Genomic DNA, 17,779 nt, shown 5'->3' with positions numbered 1-17,779 from the left:
TTAAAGAGTGATAGGTAGCGTTGTTGGTGTGAACTCTTCTTATGAACAAGCACTTTACCCTACTAGTAATGCTGCCTTAGGAAACAGGCAGACCTGGGCCAGAGTCAGGTTTATTTGTGGATAAGTTACTCGTGTTTTCTCCGCCTTGCTGTCATTCCCAGTAAAATAGCAATGAAATTATTTCTTGTAGGTGAGTCTGTTGTGAAGATTGCATGACCAAGCAGACTTTGTCGGGGGTGGTAGAGCCATAGTTTTTAAATCCATTATAGATATTTGTGAGAAACTGTTACACAATTTTGGAAGCTCTCCTTAAGAAACCAAAAAGCCAAGTACAAGATTAGATATGAAAATAATAAGAATGGAAACTAGCGTAATTGTGTGTGCCTGTGGTCACAGCAGTAAGAGGGGGCTGAGGCAGGAGGATCACCTGAACATCATAAGGAGACCCTGTGTCAAAAAAGGTAAATAGGCTAGGAAAAATCACAGATATGCAAATGTTACAAAGCATAAACTCAAACACACAAAAGCAAATTAAAGAAAAATAACCTTTTTGTGATTAAATGCTTGATATACCTCTGTAGCGCTTTTTGTTCCAATATGATTTGTATCTTTTGATTACCTCTTTATTCAATGTTAAAAAAAATTTCATGAAGATTATTTATACAATAATTCAGTCTTCTGTTTCAAGCATAATTCATTCAAAGTTCTTTTATTATTGGTGATTTGTGAAAAGTTTATTTAAGCACTAATTAATAATTAATGCATTATTGATACTATTAGGCATTTTTAAGATTGCTATAAATTTGGGGAAATCTGTATTGTGGTCATGTATGAGCTGAAATGTTTGTAGCTACCCATAGCATATAGCTCCGTGGATTCCAAATCTGAATTGTCTTCCATCGTAAAACATTTGTAAATCACCCGAGAGGATCAGCATGTGACCTGGAAGGACTTTCCCGAGGAGCCATTCTGATATGGGAATAGCTGAGCAACACAGGGCAGTGCCTCTGAGCCACGTGAACAAGCCTCACCGCACCCAGGCTGAGTGTCCTCACTCTCCCATTAGTCAGCTGTCACAACACTCAGTGCCACTCTGCCCCTGCCCCAGTAAGGAGCCACATCAGAGATCCTGGCTATGGGTTCACGGAGCTTTTAGACACAACAGAGTTGTAAATATGAACTAAGCCATTCTTATTTGAAAAATTGGGCATTTATTGAATTTTGGAGCAAGAAGAAGAAAATCAAACAATACCTGCATGCATTGAAAACCAAGGACTTTGTCCATGAAGTTTCCTATGCAGAACAACAAGCAATATTATTATACCCTTCATATTGATTAGCATAATTACATAATTACTTACAAACTAGTCCTGGACTTTTCCAATCCTCCATGAAGACAATTCATTTTTCTCATTTACATTACAGAAGCACGAGTGTATCATTGTTTCTTCATACCTCCAACTGGATATATTCTATATAATATATAATACTGGATATTATATATAATTATATATTATTAGTGGATTGTTATCCAGTAGTAATGGATTATTATATATAATATACTGGATTATAGATAATATACCCAATTGCAGAATTGGGTATATTGGAATTGTCAAGCCCAGAACATTCCTACTGCAGTCCATGCTCTCCACCCAATACCACCTCTGTCCTCAGAGGACAGTATTCTAAGGACTGTTAGTTTTTGGTCAAGAAGGTACATTGGGTTATGTTTATTATAAAACTGATTTCTTGTAGAGTGACTGGCAGGCATGCATGCCACCCAGCATGGTCTAATTGAGGTCCTGTACCCAGTTCCAGAGAGATGCTCTCAGGTTAAAGATGGAAATGTTTAGTAATGTCCAGACGTGGGTGAAGACCTTAGCTCTGGAGCATTTCTGGTGACCATGGCATTCCTAGGGTCAAAGAGGTGCCTGGTCCTGGGGAAGGACTCCTGGGGAGGACAGGCCAGTGGGTAAGGAGGGTAGAGTCTGAGGAGCTCCATGCCACCTTCATAATTTTCCTTTATAAATTAACAACTGGTATGGTTTTTCCCCTGAGTAGCAGCAACATGTAGTATGTCTAAATACACTGTTGGAGAAATATATATTGGATGGAAACACCAAAATTTTCATAGTACCTAGTTATTGATGGTGACATTGCTGATGCCTACTGTTTCTCTACATGTTCAGTTCCTTCTGCATCTATTAATTGAAAACCTAGTATATATCAGGCCCTCCTTCATCCCTGCATTTCAGAGATGAAAAACATAAAGCACTTGGTCCACTTATTTTGGCTAGGTGTTACCTTTTTTACCAGAAATTGTTCAGTGTTAAAAGAAGAAAGTGTACCAAGTAGATGAATGGTAAAGGAGGAAGGGCCTGAGAAAAATTAGCCAGTTAACCTTGTGATTAAAGAGATGGTGCTGTATTTTGTAGGAAGTTCATGGTAACAACAAGCTGGCAAGTTTTAATTTGTGTGGACACCTCCAGCATTGTAGGAACGGAAGTGAGAGCATCCATTCAATTTGAGCAAATGCTACTGAAATGTCATTTGATATACAAATGCCAATACCAACTTTAGTGGCTCAGTGTTAGCTTTAGGGCTCTCCCCATCAGAGTCAAGGCTCTAAGGTAATCTCACCAAGACTGTGGTCAGGTCTCTTCGTTGTTGTTTTGAGATAGAGTTGCCCAGACTGGTCTCCAACTCACTACATTTTAACAAAGCATGACAGTGTTTGTGAGTAGCTCCTTATTTCTGTACGAATGCACCTAAAAGGAAGATTGTCCAGTATGACTTTAGAAAGTAGTGAAGATTTTCAGTACTTAGGGTTCCAATGTTGACTTTACCGTGTTCTTTCTTATTTAATATCAGAGAAGAAAAAGGAGAGGAAGGGAAATTGAAAGTAGAGTTAGGGAACAACTCCACATCCTTGGACCAAATTTAGCAAAATAAGCAAGTCTGGACTAACCAGTTCCAGGGATGGTGCTCAGTGGTGAGTCCAGTTAAGAGCAAATCTCCAAAAACCTGCCCTTCACGCCTGTTGATGCACTCTTCGTATTAATCACCCAACTCCCTACTCAGGCGGAGAACACCAGTGACTACAATGCTACACAACATTAACAGCAACAATAAAATAACTCAGAACGTTTCCAGGCAAGGAAACTTAAAATGTTCCATACTCACGGCCTTTCTTCTGAATATAGAACCTGTTTAGCGAGTTTTCTATTTTTACCTCCTGCATGATGATGTTACAGGTCTGGTCAGGCACTCCCATGACACTTGAGGATGCTGCCGAGCATTGACCTGAGGAATGAAGGAAAGCCTTCAGTAGCTCCGGGGTGCTGTCCTCGCTGGCAAAACCCATGCTCCTGCGCTGAGTCACTATTGTTACAGCTGCACCATCTTTTAAGACTGTCAGGCTTTATCTCCCTCATGAAAACAATACCTGGAATTTCTTTTTGTTCACCATCATCAGACACACTTAATTTCATTGTGTTTGGAATTGGCCTGTTCTTCTCTGCCTCTTTCCAATCTTCCCATCTGGAATCAATAGTGAATTGGTTTAAGTAATAATTTATAAGTAAAATTGAACTTGATTGCTCAACACATGAAAGACAGAAGGGCACTCTCAGGGAGAGAAATCCTTTCTCTCCCCATATCTTGAGAGAACTTGCTGTGAAGCATAATTTGAAAACTTGGAATAGTGAAGAGAGCACAAAACCAGGAGCGGAGCTACAGTCACAATCCCTGGATTCTATCCAGAAATTTAGTTCTACTTATGAGACATTGAACCTTTCAGTGTGGGAAGCAGTAAAAGAAAAAAAAAAGGAAAGAAAAAGTATCTTAAGAAACGTAGGAAAAAACACATGTAGGAACAAGTGTAGCAAACTGTAATAAAATGTGGATGCTTTTTCAGGTTTCTAGACAAAGTCAAGGATAACCCCCATGGCCCTCTGCATCTGGGCCTCTAGATATCCACGTTAACATGAGATGTGTAAGAACTAGACCCTGCATGGCACAGTTGAATTTCTTTTAAAGTTGAAGACAAGAATGTCCTTGTACACAGACAGGCAAGTGTCAAAATAAATAGAGCAAACGGTTGCTGAGGAACAGAGATACACATGCCGGATCGTCAGGCTTTCCAGAATACTCCTCCCACTTCTGTGTGTCCTGTGAAACCGGCCTGTCCCCTGGTAGCAAAATGCCTTCTCCAGTGGAAGCTCTCATCCACCACTCCATCAGCCACCCAGTTTCACAGGACCCCAGCAGTGAGCTGATGAACTTTGCACATGGAATGGTAAAAGGACATGGCAATCCAGGCTGCCTTTATAATGTGTCCAAAGGAGAAGGTGAATGTGCTTCATAAGCCACTTCACACCCAAATTAATACCAACATTTGGTGTGTGTCTTTTGGGCATTATATATCTGTAACTAATATATCTGATTTGTCTCTCTACACACAACACAAATAATGCCTCTATATTTCTAAACTTTCCTTTCAGCTGTATCCATACTGACATTTCAGTCTTTTAAAAAAGCAATGGTAGGCTGGGGATTTAGCTCAGTGGTTTCGCCGCCTGCTGTGCAAGCACAAGGAGCCGAGTTCGATTCCCGGTAACAAAAAAAAAAAAAGCAATGGTTTTCACTCTGTGTGTTCTCATTTTAAAGCATGTTCATCTCAGCATCAAGTATGATGTTCTCCCTCCCCTGTTCACTGTCTCCTATTGTGGTGACATCTTCATTCTTGGCTTCTTTAGTGCTTGTTCATTGGGGTTCCCTCTAAACTTCTTGCTATTTGACTGTTGGTTCTATTTCCTTCTCTACCTATCTCTAAGATATTCTTTCTTGACAATTTTCATGACTTTTTCTTGGATTTCCATTCTGACCTATCAGCATCTTTATTCTTCAGTCTACCTGCAAATATCCAGAGAAGTATGGCAAATAGACTGTGAATCTTGAAATTAGGATGATGTACGTTCTAACCATCTATTTGATGGTTAACCTTTCAAATATCTCAAATTTCTAACCTATGAAACTATGGACAGTAATAGAAGTCATTTTGTGGCCTACTTCATGTATACAGATTCCATGAATTCAGAGTTTTGTTAACTATTGGGAGAGTGAGTTTTACAGACATTAGAAGTAATGCATTTGAAGTGATTATCACAATGTTTTATAAGTATTTGGGCATCAAAATAAAATGATAATTATTGTTTCTGACAGTTCTGGTGGTGAGGTTCAACTAGGACAGTAACTATTACTTGTAGTTCCATTCCCCTCCTTCATCGGCATAAGTTCTTCTTGGAGATAGTATGCAAATTTCACTGCCCACTGGAAGTTCTTGGGAGCTCTATAAAAAATTGTAATGCTGGGAATATCCACAGATATATGGATTTAACTGGTATAAGGTGCAGATTGGGTGATGGGATATTTTAAAGCTGCCTGAGCCAGCAAGCTCGCCACATCTCCCTGATTCAAGTCTCCAGTTCTTTCATTCTCTCCACACTCCCGGCCCTCCAAAACCCACCTGAGCCTCTCTCATTAATGCGGCTGTATTCCTTCAATCTGATGCTTGTTTAGGAGATGCCCACACCCAGCCATGCTCAGAGTTAACAATGCTTGCCAAATGTAAATAGTGACTCGTGCTTGCCGCCACTTGCGTGATTGATCAGGTGTAGATTTGGAAGCCCTTGATTCATGGAGTTCGTTTCAGATTCTAGTTTCTCCTTGAAACTCATGCTCCAGACTTAAGCCTGAGCCAGATGGCAGCTCAACCCTTTTCCTTCAATTACAAGAATGAGACAGAATTTTTATAACTCTTTCAGGATAATGAAGTCACTGTGTTAGGACCTTAGCTTTTACTGCCCTCTCTCTCCCATTTCCTTCATTCAGACATGAATCTTCACCCAGGACAAGAGGTAAGTCAGTGAGGCAACTCCGGAGGAGAGCTCAGGGCAGCACGGAGCTTCGTTTCATTGTGTGCTGCTGAAATTTGAATGTGCTTAAGTAGATTTGACCCCTTTCTAGTTTAGGGTGGCCCAGCCTTTCCTCCTGTGTGTGTCTGCTCTTACCCGCTCTTCACTTCTTTTTCAGAGCCCTCTATTGCTAAGCACAAACATTACCATGACTGAGAAAGCAAAAGTACCAACCTGGAAAAACCACCATAGTCTCACAAAAATCAAGTCAAGAGATATTTTTAGCCACTTGGCTTTTAAAAGCATACTTACCTTTGGGTTGGGAGTGGTAAGGTAGTTGTCCAATTTGATCAGAGCCAAAGGTTTGATTTCCCAGTATGACAAAAAAATAAAATATTGCTTTCTAAAACCTCTTTTCTGTAATTAGCATGCGTGCAGTACAAAACGTTAACATTCCTCGCGGGAGTCGGTACGTGTGCGTAACACATCTTAATTATTTTTATGTCCCCTTCCCTCCCTCTCACCCTCCTCCTTCATCTCTTATTTACAAAAGATCTAGCTCCCTGTCTCCTATTATCTGCCTTTCACTGTACTCTTTGATGTATTTAAATATCAGATTTCTCATTTAAGAGAAACCATGTAATGTTTAGCTGATTTATTTCCCTTAACATCATGGCTCAAGAAAAGATGAACTTAAAACCTTGTTTCTGAGGCATAGTTTGCATCCAAGGAAGTCCACAGATCCTAAGAAGAGTTGATCACTTTTGAGAAGGCCATGAATTTGTATAACCCCCACTCCTGTTAAAATACGGAATATACCCATCCCCTAGGATGGTTCCTGCAGCAGGAGCAACCATTGCTTTAGTTTTCAAAGTGAACCATCTTCATTGTGTGCTTGTTAATAAGTTTCGTAGAGATTAGCAAAGAATAATTTGCACCTTTCCTCCGTGTTTGGCACGCAGTAAATTACTCTGCATGTTTTCTTTCTAATTAATATTTTAAAGTAGGAATTTGAATTCACTTCATACTTTATATAAGTAAAGCATGAAAAAATTGATATATGCATCTCAGGCTTCCAATGGACTTTTAACCCAAAGGCTAGTTTAATACCAAACTTTAAAGTAAACACCCTGTTTTCTGAGAAATACCCAATATATCTTTCATAATGCTATTATCAATTACAGTCATCCAAATCCAAGATTTCCTTTATTTTTCTTGAATTTTGTAGCAGATTCCTCTTAATTCAAGTCTGTGCTGGAAAAGTACCTTAAGAAGGGAGTGTGTGACACAGTTAAACTTTAAGCCTGGACTGGGATTAAGGCCAGGTAGAATGTACTGAGCCTTCTAAATATCATGGTCTACCTTAAAATTTGTATGTCTGGGCTCCTACTCACTGTATATTAACATGGCTTAATTAAACAGTACTTTTTCCCCTTAGGCTTTGCTTTGGTAATAAATTCTCCCTTGATGTCTCCTCCCCATTCTTCTAAATCCCACATGCCTGAAAGTGCTAGGTCTCCCCGTCTGCACCAGTGATGGGGACCTGCTGTTAGAGACAGAGCCAGGGTTGGAGATCTCACTGCATCGGTCAGGCTGGTCGTCTTAATGTTGTAGCCTTGTCTGACTCTTCTAGAACTTCACAGAAAACTAGGACTAGTATTTATGGTAGATGCCAAAGGAGGACAAGCCCAAAGACTGTATTCGCCAAGCTCCGTGGGTGTTGAATAACTGGTGAGAGATTCAAGCCTGGGTCTCCCATTCACCGGCACCTGACTTTGGATGCAGACAATGCAGCACTTTTATTTCCAAAACCCAAGCACTGAGAATAGCAGCCTACCTCCTTGTGAATGTTAGGAGAGTGACGATGACACCTAAGCCATATGTGAGAAAAGATGATGTCAATTTTAAAGTGAGATAAATGTAAGATCGTGGAACTATGAATAATATTGATACACTTACATATATATAATGAATACAAGTATTGGTTTTTGATTATTGTATCAGGCAGTATTAATAAAGAAACAGATATAGCACAAGATATATAAATATGTAAGAATTTACAAGATTGGCTTACAATGGGCACCATGGAGTCAGATGAGGAATGTCTGTCTGCATACTAGAGACAGAAGGATTTAGTCAAAGGTCAGGAGCTCACTGCAGAGCCCAATGGGTCTGGAGTGGAAGGTTGACGAGTCTACACCAGAAGCTGAAGAGTCTACGCTGGAACCTGAAGAGTGTGTGCTGGAAGCCAGGAGACGACGTCCAAGGTGAAGTTGAAGCCTGGAGCTCCTCCCAAGAAACAGAAGCAGATTTGTCTTTCCCATTTCCCTTTTACACCTAGGATGTGGAATTGCTGAGCAGATTTAGTTAACCTTTTCTTATCTAAGCTTCTCTTAACTAAACTTCTTAATGACACAATCCATTGACCACCACAATTATAAAGGAAAACAAAAAAAACCTCAGAGCCGTTGCTTCCTGCCTTTCATGTGTGTTAAGACAAACAAACTTCACCTTGCTCTTCCAACTTCTTTTTTTAAGCTTGTATTTTATTTTTATTAGTATATGTTTGCAGTACATAATGAATACATTCCTTGAGGCTTTCTTTTTCCAAAAAGCATTGAGGATTGACTGTCTTTCTGCACTGTGTTATCACAGTCATTATAATGAAGATGACTGTCCTCTGCCGCTGGATAAAAAGATCCCTGATATTAGAGCGTCTTAGCCTAAATAAGAGAACAAGAAATGGATGGCTGGATGGGTGGATGGATGGATGAGTAGTGGAAGAGATTTTTATGAAAATATGTAAGCTCTTATGTCCACAAAGTCTTCAGTAATGTAGAGTGGGGCCCACTTACCAGAAAGAAAACACCCCCTAAGCTGTTTGTGCAGAAAATCCAGATAATAGCTCAGGCATCTTTCCTCTGCTCCTTGAGTCCTTTGCTGTCCGTGAATAGTCCACCATAAATATGCATCCACGAGTCTTCTCTGCTCTTTCTTTTCTTCTTCTTGTACCAACATGACCTTCCCCTATCTCTTTTCCTTCCATGCCTTTTTCAGGATACCAGAAAAGCAGTATCTGATCTTTGTTGTCATTCTTGGAGAAAACATTAACTGAGCCTCCTGGAAAATTTTAAATATGCACGTACTGGTCAAAAGGACATTTATATTTCCTCAGTGATGTTCACCTAGCCTCATAGCATCAGTTTGATGAGTCTTGTGCTCGATTTCAGTGAAACAACACACACCCTCTAGGGACACCCACTGATAGTGGCATGGACACAGGAAGGAGAAAGCCCAGTATCACTTTAATAATAAGCAATTTTAACAATTTCAAGATATACTAAAATAAATCTATGTAAAGAAAAAAAGCAACGTGTCATGGTTTGGGAAACTAATATATTATCATTATATTTTATAGCTACTGTCTTCCTGGAGTTTTGGAAAAGGAGAAGAAGTATACTGACCTATACCTGGGACCTTATTGAATGGGAAGAAGAGGAGGTGAGATGTTAGAAAGCTAGGAAGCACAGAGACTGGGATATTACCTGGTGTGAAAAACTGAGGTCCCAACATCTGGACGAGGCGTAGCTACATACCATGAGATTTCCCCTTGACATTTTTCACCAACAGGACTTCATACTTCATGAAGATAATAGAGATCAATGATGAAATATGTATTTTTTAAGCTGCTTCCATGACACTTCCTTAAACTACATTAGTGGAAAAGTATGCTAATTAAAATACAGATTAAGGTTTATTGGAAAATAATCCACATATTATTTTTTAAAGGGTTCATCTTTGTGAAGACAATATAAAAGTGGGACCAATTCAGTAGTTGTATATTGGTTCTTGGAGGCCTTTTTAAAATGTGTAGCTTTGATATTTCAATAACTTTAGTTTCTCCTCTAGGAAACACTGCGTCCCCAGTTTGAAGCCAAGTATTATAAGATGGAGATAGTAAATCCCATCACAGGCAAGCCTGAGCCACACCAACCTTTCTCAGATAAAGTCACCCGTCTTCTTGTGTCTGTCTCAGGAATATTCTTCATGGTAAAGTGCAGTCATCGTTATTCACAGCTGTGGGGTTTCAGGGTTAAAAGGGCATTTTGTGATACCAAGTCACTTTGTGATTCTGAGAATGCAAAACAGTAGCCATCAAATTTCTTTTTCAAACTTTGTTTCTCATATTGTTTTCAGTCTTTTGTTCATAATTAGAGATTGTAAGGTTCTCCATTTAATGTTTACAAGTATGAGAAGATAAATCTGACCTAATATATGTAAGATGAGTTCACGAACAAGTAAGCATGCTTTAAATAGCTAAATAGGACCAGGTGGATCATGTAGTCATTCTTTTTAAATAAGTACTTGTTTTTGGTCCACTTCTGTTTTATTCCACTTCAGTAAATATATCCTTGGCAATGTACCAAGCATTTGTTTCTAATTAAGCCATAGATGTGTTCTTCATAGTATAGTTCGATAATAAAAAAAAAAAATCAAACTTAAAAAAGAAAACATCCTTTCAGTATCTTGGTAACTTAGTTAAAGAAAATAGAAATCAGGGCAGATCATGGAAAGTTGTAAAAGGAAATTCGTGCACCTCTTTAAATAAAGTGCTCATTGAGAGGAACTGAAATCAACTCAGACTCCATGGAAATTATATGAGCCACCCTGCTGAATTGGATATCTGGCATTAAAAGAAAGCATTCTGTTTCAAAGATGAAATTCAGACAGAATTTGTGCTTTAGAGGGATGACTGTTATACTCAAACAACTTCAATATTTCTCATGTCTTTTTTGCTTGCAAATTTAATTAACTGTTTATCTTATTTTCATTTTGTTGGTTCTGCATATTGAATTAAGGGTCCACGTTTACTTTACCACTAGGCCACATCCCTGAGCCCCACTTATTTTAAATGCTAGATAACATTGTATGTACACTCACATGCATCATGGTGTTGTGAAGTAGGTATGCGCTGTGCAATGGTTACATCAAGCTAAAAGAAATATACACCATCTTGCATAGGTATTTAAAGCTTAAATCTTTTCCTATTAATTGTGACTCTAGTATAAATTACCCCTCAAAGGAGAAGATATACTCAATGCACCCTTTCTAAGAAAGCTAAATCCCTTTAACTCTGGGTCACAAGAGCATCTCTGATCTATGTCTTTGCTTTTGACTTGTGAATGACGCACCCACGGGTGCCTTCTCTGGTGTCCCGTGTCACAGATTTCTTTGGTGATCACCGCGGTGTTTGCGGTGGTGGTGTACCGCCTGGTTGTCATGGAGCAGTTTGCATCCTTCAAGTGGAACTTCATCAAACAACACTGGCAGTTCGCAACATCTGCTGCTGCTGTCTGCATCAATTTCATAATCATCATGTTGCTGAATCTTGTGAGTGTTTACAGTGCTGCCTTTCAATATGTAAAGATGGGATGGGAAACGGAAAGATGATGTTCCCCTTGTATGTGGAATGTGTTTACATTGATGATAAAATAAGGCTGATCTACATTTTTGGCAATGCAACTCATTTTAACAGAAAATATTCCATCTATGTGGTTTAGATGGTAGATTTTTGAAATGAAAACCAATGCTGGCTGTCTTCTCTGCCATTTCAGTTTATAATCTAGTCTAGTGATAACTTCCATCTATTATCTGATGTGTGCTTGAGGTGGTGCCGTGTACTTTTCAAACAAATGAAGGATGTGTTGGATTATAAAACCACTTAAATAAACTCAGTCTCATAGGAAAGTTTGGTGGAAAGATACAGAAAAGTTGGCTTGAAAGTTAAAGCTTGTAGTCTCCCTCTCTCTCTCTCTCTCTCTCTCTCTCTCCCTCTCTCCCCTCCCCTCTCCTCTCCTTCTTCTTTTATTAATACATCTGTTCCACTCTCATTAGGCAGATGACAACGTTCCCCTCACTATGACATCTCCTTCTGTCGTAATCTGCTGTATGTGGCATTGTTATACCTCGGTTATCTTGTTTAGCTCTAACTATGTGATCATTTTATCAGGCTTGTATGATATAATTTCTCAAAGAGAGCATCTTTTTGTTCAACATCACATGCATTTATTGGCTCGAAGAGCAAATATCTATGTCTGAGATGTCATCATTTTGCCTCTTCAACAAAGTCTATGGATGAATACCAATTTTTTCTGAAAACAAGAGGCACTGACTACGCATGAAGGACAGTATCTTTTCCTTAATTCTTCCATCAGCCCCACAAAGTAGATATTCTTTTCATCAAGAGAGGAAACTGGAAATCAGAGAATTTAAATAGTTTGTCCCAAATCATACATTTTATAAGTATAAATGTTAACATATTTCCATCATGAGATAATTTGTATAGATATCTGAGCAATGCACATTTAGTCGTATTATATATAAGCAATAAGCATTTGTTTCAAATGTGGTTGAAACTGTTTCATACCTTGCCACGAGGGGCCAGAGGCCATCTACCATTTAATTTTAATAGCAGAAAGAAAATACTCATGATAAATGAATAAATTTTCACTCCAGTACAGTATTTGCTATCTATTGATCATGCTTCCTTCAGTTTTAGTTTAATTTGTTGAAGGAGAAGAGTATTTACAGTACTTCCAGATAAGCTATACAATACTTGAATTTATGCCATTGGATGATAGATTTAAGTGTACAATGAACAATACTGGATAATTTATTGTTGCAGAAGTTCATCTAGAATTTAGAGAAAAATAGGTTTCCTAATTAAACTTAAATCTGTTTTCAAAAATATATCTGATAAAGATAGCATCAAAAATAAAATAACTGAGCATTAATTACGATTATACATCAAAATATTATCAGGATTTTTCTCTGGAAAATAAGAGTATAGGTGAATCTTTCTGCCTATATTAGCCAATATTTATCATATATGTTGAATTTTCTAAATTACCTACAATAAGCTTATTTTCAATTTAAGGTTAGCAAGACAAAACTTTACTAATAATTTGTTATTCTGTTTTAAAGAGATTATCGATGATGCAATTGAAGATTTGGGTAGAAGTTGTTAATATCATACAATTCTGTACGCTAGCAAGAATTGGAAAAGAAAACCACTAAATGACCAAAAATAAGAGAATATGAATTGAAAATTTGTATAATGGAGTGATATAATCCAGTTATATAAGAAAGATATACACTTTTACTTGACTTTAATTTTCCAAAATAACGCACATCCACCCATCTGGATTTGAAAACTGTAAGAAATGACAGTCAACTGTTAACAGTAGCATCTCTTAGCAATAAGATAACGTGAAAAACACTTTTCCCTTTTTAGGTCTATATATACTCCCATTCCTTGCCACAAAGCAAAAACATTTTCTTTACTTTCCCTCTGTTTCTTATCTTTAAGTAGTAGAGTTGATTGTTCATTTTCTGTCAGTCCAAGATGTGGAAATGACAGTCTTTTCTTTACTCTGTGTAAACTTTCCAGACTGTGTCTGTATTGATTTGTATTGAAGCTTTATTCTTTTTTTCTTCATATCTACTCTCTTTTCAGAAATATTTATACAAAGAGGAATATTTGTATGCTCCAAATTGTCTTTGGAGAGAAAGAGAAACATAAATAGTTGGCCCTAGCATGTCTCTTTATCAAATATATTAATAAATAAAAGAAATATTTTATTTGAAGAGCCAAGAAGAAGGTTTATTGGACAAAGATTTTAGGCAGAAACACAAGACGCCCTCAAGGGTGGAGGGCAGGTACTGAAAGAGAGGAGGGCTAGAAGTATTTTAAATATGCAATTAGGTCATGGAAAAATCCTACCATATGATAATTTCAGTAGTCTTGTTCTTTTGATGTCTTAATTTTATTATGTCCTTTTTTAAAGTCTGTTTTTCTTACCCTTTCTTTGAATTACAAAATTGATAAAATATATTAAGGTATAAAAATGTAAAATACTACATAGAAGTCAACTTCCTCGAAGCGTGCTATGACGCTTCCCTCGCCTTTCCTGCGTCTAGTCGTACCCACTGGCACTCTTAACGGTTTCCTGTCTCTATTCTCCGTATCACACCCCATCAGTTGTCCCCACATTCCACAGAGCGCCGCCTGAGCCTTTGTTTGGCAGTTTGTCCCCAAGGCTATTCATCTTCAAAAACATCTTGAGCAAAGCTACTGAACTGACCTAACAGTTCCAAAGATAGGGACTGTTCCAGACAGGGAAAATGAAGAACCAAGTGCATTTAATTAATTTGTGCTTGGGGAAGCAAGCATGACGGCCTGGGAACAGACACTCCATGTCCAGTGTTCAGTGCTTTGTCCCCACCTGCAGAAATCATCATCCCTCGGGGAAGCTGAAGGATTCGTGGGTCCAAATTCATGATTCGGAGCCTGCATTTGAGCTTTACGCCAAGACATATTTTTTCCAAAAGGCTTCCTTCTCTTGTCACACATATTGAGGAAATTAAAATAAGGTGACTTTCCATTGCTATATTAGGCTCTAATTTTGTATTATTCTGGTTGTGATTTAATCACCAATCTCTTAAACACAGGCTCTGCTCTACTTCCAGCCCCTGTCCTGAGTTACCACCCTTTAGCTACAATCATAATTGGCTCTCATACCTCTAGATTTTCCCCTCTCTCAGAAGGTTTATATCCAACTTGTTCTTACTAAGCAGATGTGTGTGTTTGTTGAGGCTCAATGAATTCTCCCCTCCAAACCCCTTAATTCTACAGAAAGCAAAGGCTACAAATCTCTACTTGTAGCTGGAAGACCTCTGAAGGCAGGTGAACATAACATTATTTGAATTATCAAAACAGTCTTTGGAGTTCCTCAGAATCCCACTGGCTCTACACAACTCAGTGTTGCTGTTAGTGTTACACAACAAATGTCCATGGTTCCTGGGAGAATCTGAGCTGACTGCTTTTTCTAAATGTTTGTTTCTATTTTGGCATAAAGATTCATGGACTGTTGGACTTAGGAGATGATTTTTTAAACATTTAGCATAAAGGAGCGAATATGCAGCCAACTCGGTCTATGTGAAAGAATGTTATATTCATTTTTAATCAGTGTAAAAATAATACTACTCTTCTAAATGTATGCATTTCTTTCCTACTGAGGATGTTAAGGTACTTCACAAATTATTACACATCTCTTATGCTTCACATGGACTCACCTGGTACTGTGAGAGCTTAGCCAAATAAAGACAGATTGAAATGTCCAAGATTACACCACTGAACTATTCATCTAGAAAAACCAAAAGCTCCAGTTGTTATGTTACTTTCAGGACAAAACTGAATATACAGCTAATAAAAATGAGTTTTGTTTCTCAGTAACTGGAGCTTAGAATCCCTACACCACCAGTCTTTCCAAATGAAAGACTTGTGATCAAAATATTCTATGACTGTGTGTCTCCACTCTAACCCAGGTGCATTATGTTATAAAATGTGGTAAAATGGTTTCAGTCAGATATTTTCCATAAATCAGGACATAAAATATATACAGCCAAGTGCCTTATCCTATCCTCCATGCAATTCTTTCATCTTATCAGTGACTAATAGTTGTGAATTTTTAACTCTGAGATGGCTCTCCTACCCATTACCTGCTCACACTCTTACGCATGCTTCCTTAGTTGAGCTGGTCATTTCATTTTGCTTGAACTATTGCATGACCTTCTAACTTGATGGTTTTCCTGTTTCTTCTCTAATTTTTATCTCCCTCACACATGACTTTTGACAGGATGTGTCGAAATTGTACTTTTTGAGGACTTTAATTTGTCCTTGAAACAGTGCCATGGTTTTCCAGGACTCAGGTATGAATCCTAAACTCATTCACCTGTCCGCCCTGGGGTGGGGAATAGTTTAAAGCCAGCTTCTTTTCTCTGCTCACTCCCGCCAAAAGAACTCTGCCTCTGCCCTCTGCCGCTTTCCCAGTTCACGCCTCTGTGTGGGGGTCACGGGGCTGCTGAAATGTCTGAAAAGTCCCTTTTTCTCTTGTTTCCTTGAAGAATATCTTTTCATCTTTGAAAATGCTGGTTGCTGATGGATCCTCTCTCCACAGACCTTTTTCTCAGTCTGCATGAAGAGTTGAGTAATCTGCCTGTTTTAACAGCAGCGCAAGGCTCCTCCGGGAATTGGTCAAGCCCTTTGTGAGCATTCTTCCCTGGCCCTCACTGTTGGACCTCTTCCCACTGCCAAAGTGCTGAACACAAATGAACAGGGCTTCTCTGGCTTCCTTGATTTTGGACCTCCAGGTCCTGACTTAGAATCTGAAAGGCATTGATCCTTGGATCAGATTTGAAATATCCTATTCCTCCAATGTGCTGACATCTTTCATATGGCATGTGATCAACTTATTTTGTGTTATTAGAACTGTACTTTCAGTGTCTTTCAAGCACACAATACTTACTTTAATTCAAACTAAGAACCAAAGACTATTCATTCTCTAAATCTTTCAAAACAGGTAGATCATGGAAACTCTAAATAAATATTCAACAGAGAAGAAATATATGGACCAATATAATAAAAATGTGATTACAAGTCTATTGTATAGATTGTGAACATAATTTTTAAAGTTTTTCATATATCAAATAATTTATCATATAACATATCTTCTTATATCAAAATTTTTGCAACACTTTAAAAACTACAGATTCCTGATTTCCATTAAAAATCTTCTTTGTAGGGCTAAAAATAAATGTATTTGAGACAAAATACCAAAAAGTTCTGTGGTGATCCTGATCCAGCCATACCTAAAATAGTATTAGAAATTATTGATTTAAGGTATCTCAGGGAATTTTGATACATGGCCAAGATCAGAAACCACAACTTCTAAAACTAAATTGCAAATAATTTAACAATAATTAAAAACTTTAATTTATTATTTTTAATGTCCTCCTGCCAAATATCTAGCTAAAATGCTGCAGTGGTAGAATTTGAAACTAAGAGTTGATCTTTTTCAATCTCGTACTTTTTCTTCTGTATTTTTCATTCCCTTGAAAGTATACTGCTACTTCTAGATACCATAAGTGCCATGTGGCTATCATGTCAGGGACTATTTCCAAAGATAGTTTAATGAAAATGAAAAATGTGAATTTATTCCAAAAATATGTATTTTTGTTGCTTGACAATCAATTTTTAAACTCATTTTGTCATATTACAACAGGAGGACAGCTGTCTGGCATCACTAGTGGATAATTTTTAAGAGAAAAATAGAAATATCTGAGAAATACTCTGATAGTTTGTCTAGGATTGGGCCAGTTAAACCTTTATAGCATAGTCAATAAAAGAATGAACTCCTCTCTAAAATTGCTCCTCTCTTTTGGCAAGATCCATTTACTGTACACAGAGTACACCATAACCAAAAAAGAAGAGAAATCACTCACAATAGGTGGGTATTGTGAGTACTCCACGCTGGTTCTGGTCTTCCCCATTGTTGGTTCATTTCCATGTCTCCATTTCTGTTCCCTTTTCCTGACATGATCATAAAACCTCAGAATAGCCTTACCTTTCCTAACACCTGGCTACTCTTGGTTACCAGATATGATGCACACAATTTCTTATAGCATGGGGTGGATCGAAGGTTTGGATCACAGGGTTTAACCAACAAAGGGCTTCATGCCAAATGACTCATTTAATAGGAAGTTTAGCTTTGTAAAAATGTATTGGTTTGGTTTGTGCAAATATCTGTGCCTGATTTGTAGAAATTCAGAGGGCGGATAGCTGGGAAAGAGCAGTCTGTTCCCTTCTGTAGAAGCCTGGGTTTATTGTCACAGTGAAGTCTGCACTGTGGGGCTCCAACTCAGAATGAAGTGCACTGAGCCCCGCAGAGCTCCAAGCTGCTTTCCCTGCACTTGCTGCGCTTTCCTGCCCAGGTGATTCTGGCATCGAACTTCACCAAGGCACT

The 17,779-nt window shown here is 38.2% G+C and overlaps 1 protein-coding gene across 5 annotated transcripts in view; it reads left to right on the top strand.

Annotated features, from left to right (window-relative positions):
- Positions 1–17,779, top strand: part of Ano3 (anoctamin 3) — a 364,844-nt gene that overhangs the window by 310,961 nt on the left and 36,104 nt on the right. For all 5 annotated transcript variants that reach the window (XM_087211519.1, XM_087211518.1, XM_021263939.2 and 2 more), the window contains 3 exons: positions 9,334–9,416; positions 9,825–9,965; positions 11,142–11,306. In XM_087211519.1, coding sequence (XP_087067645.1) covers positions 9,334–9,416; positions 9,825–9,965; positions 11,142–11,306 — 389 coding nt within the window. The remainder of the gene's footprint in view (positions 1–9,333; positions 9,417–9,824; positions 9,966–11,141; positions 11,307–17,779) is intronic.

The sequence above is a fragment of the Heterocephalus glaber genome, unplaced genomic scaffold (assembly GCF_053883595.1).
Source record: "Heterocephalus glaber isolate CG9 unplaced genomic scaffold, H.glaber_assembly_v1.0 deba00001428, whole genome shotgun sequence".
Taxonomy (NCBI): domain Eukaryota; kingdom Metazoa; phylum Chordata; class Mammalia; order Rodentia; family Bathyergidae; genus Heterocephalus; species Heterocephalus glaber.
The sequence above is the reverse complement of the archived record's forward strand: the minus strand, read 5'-3'. Positions and strand labels throughout refer to the sequence as shown.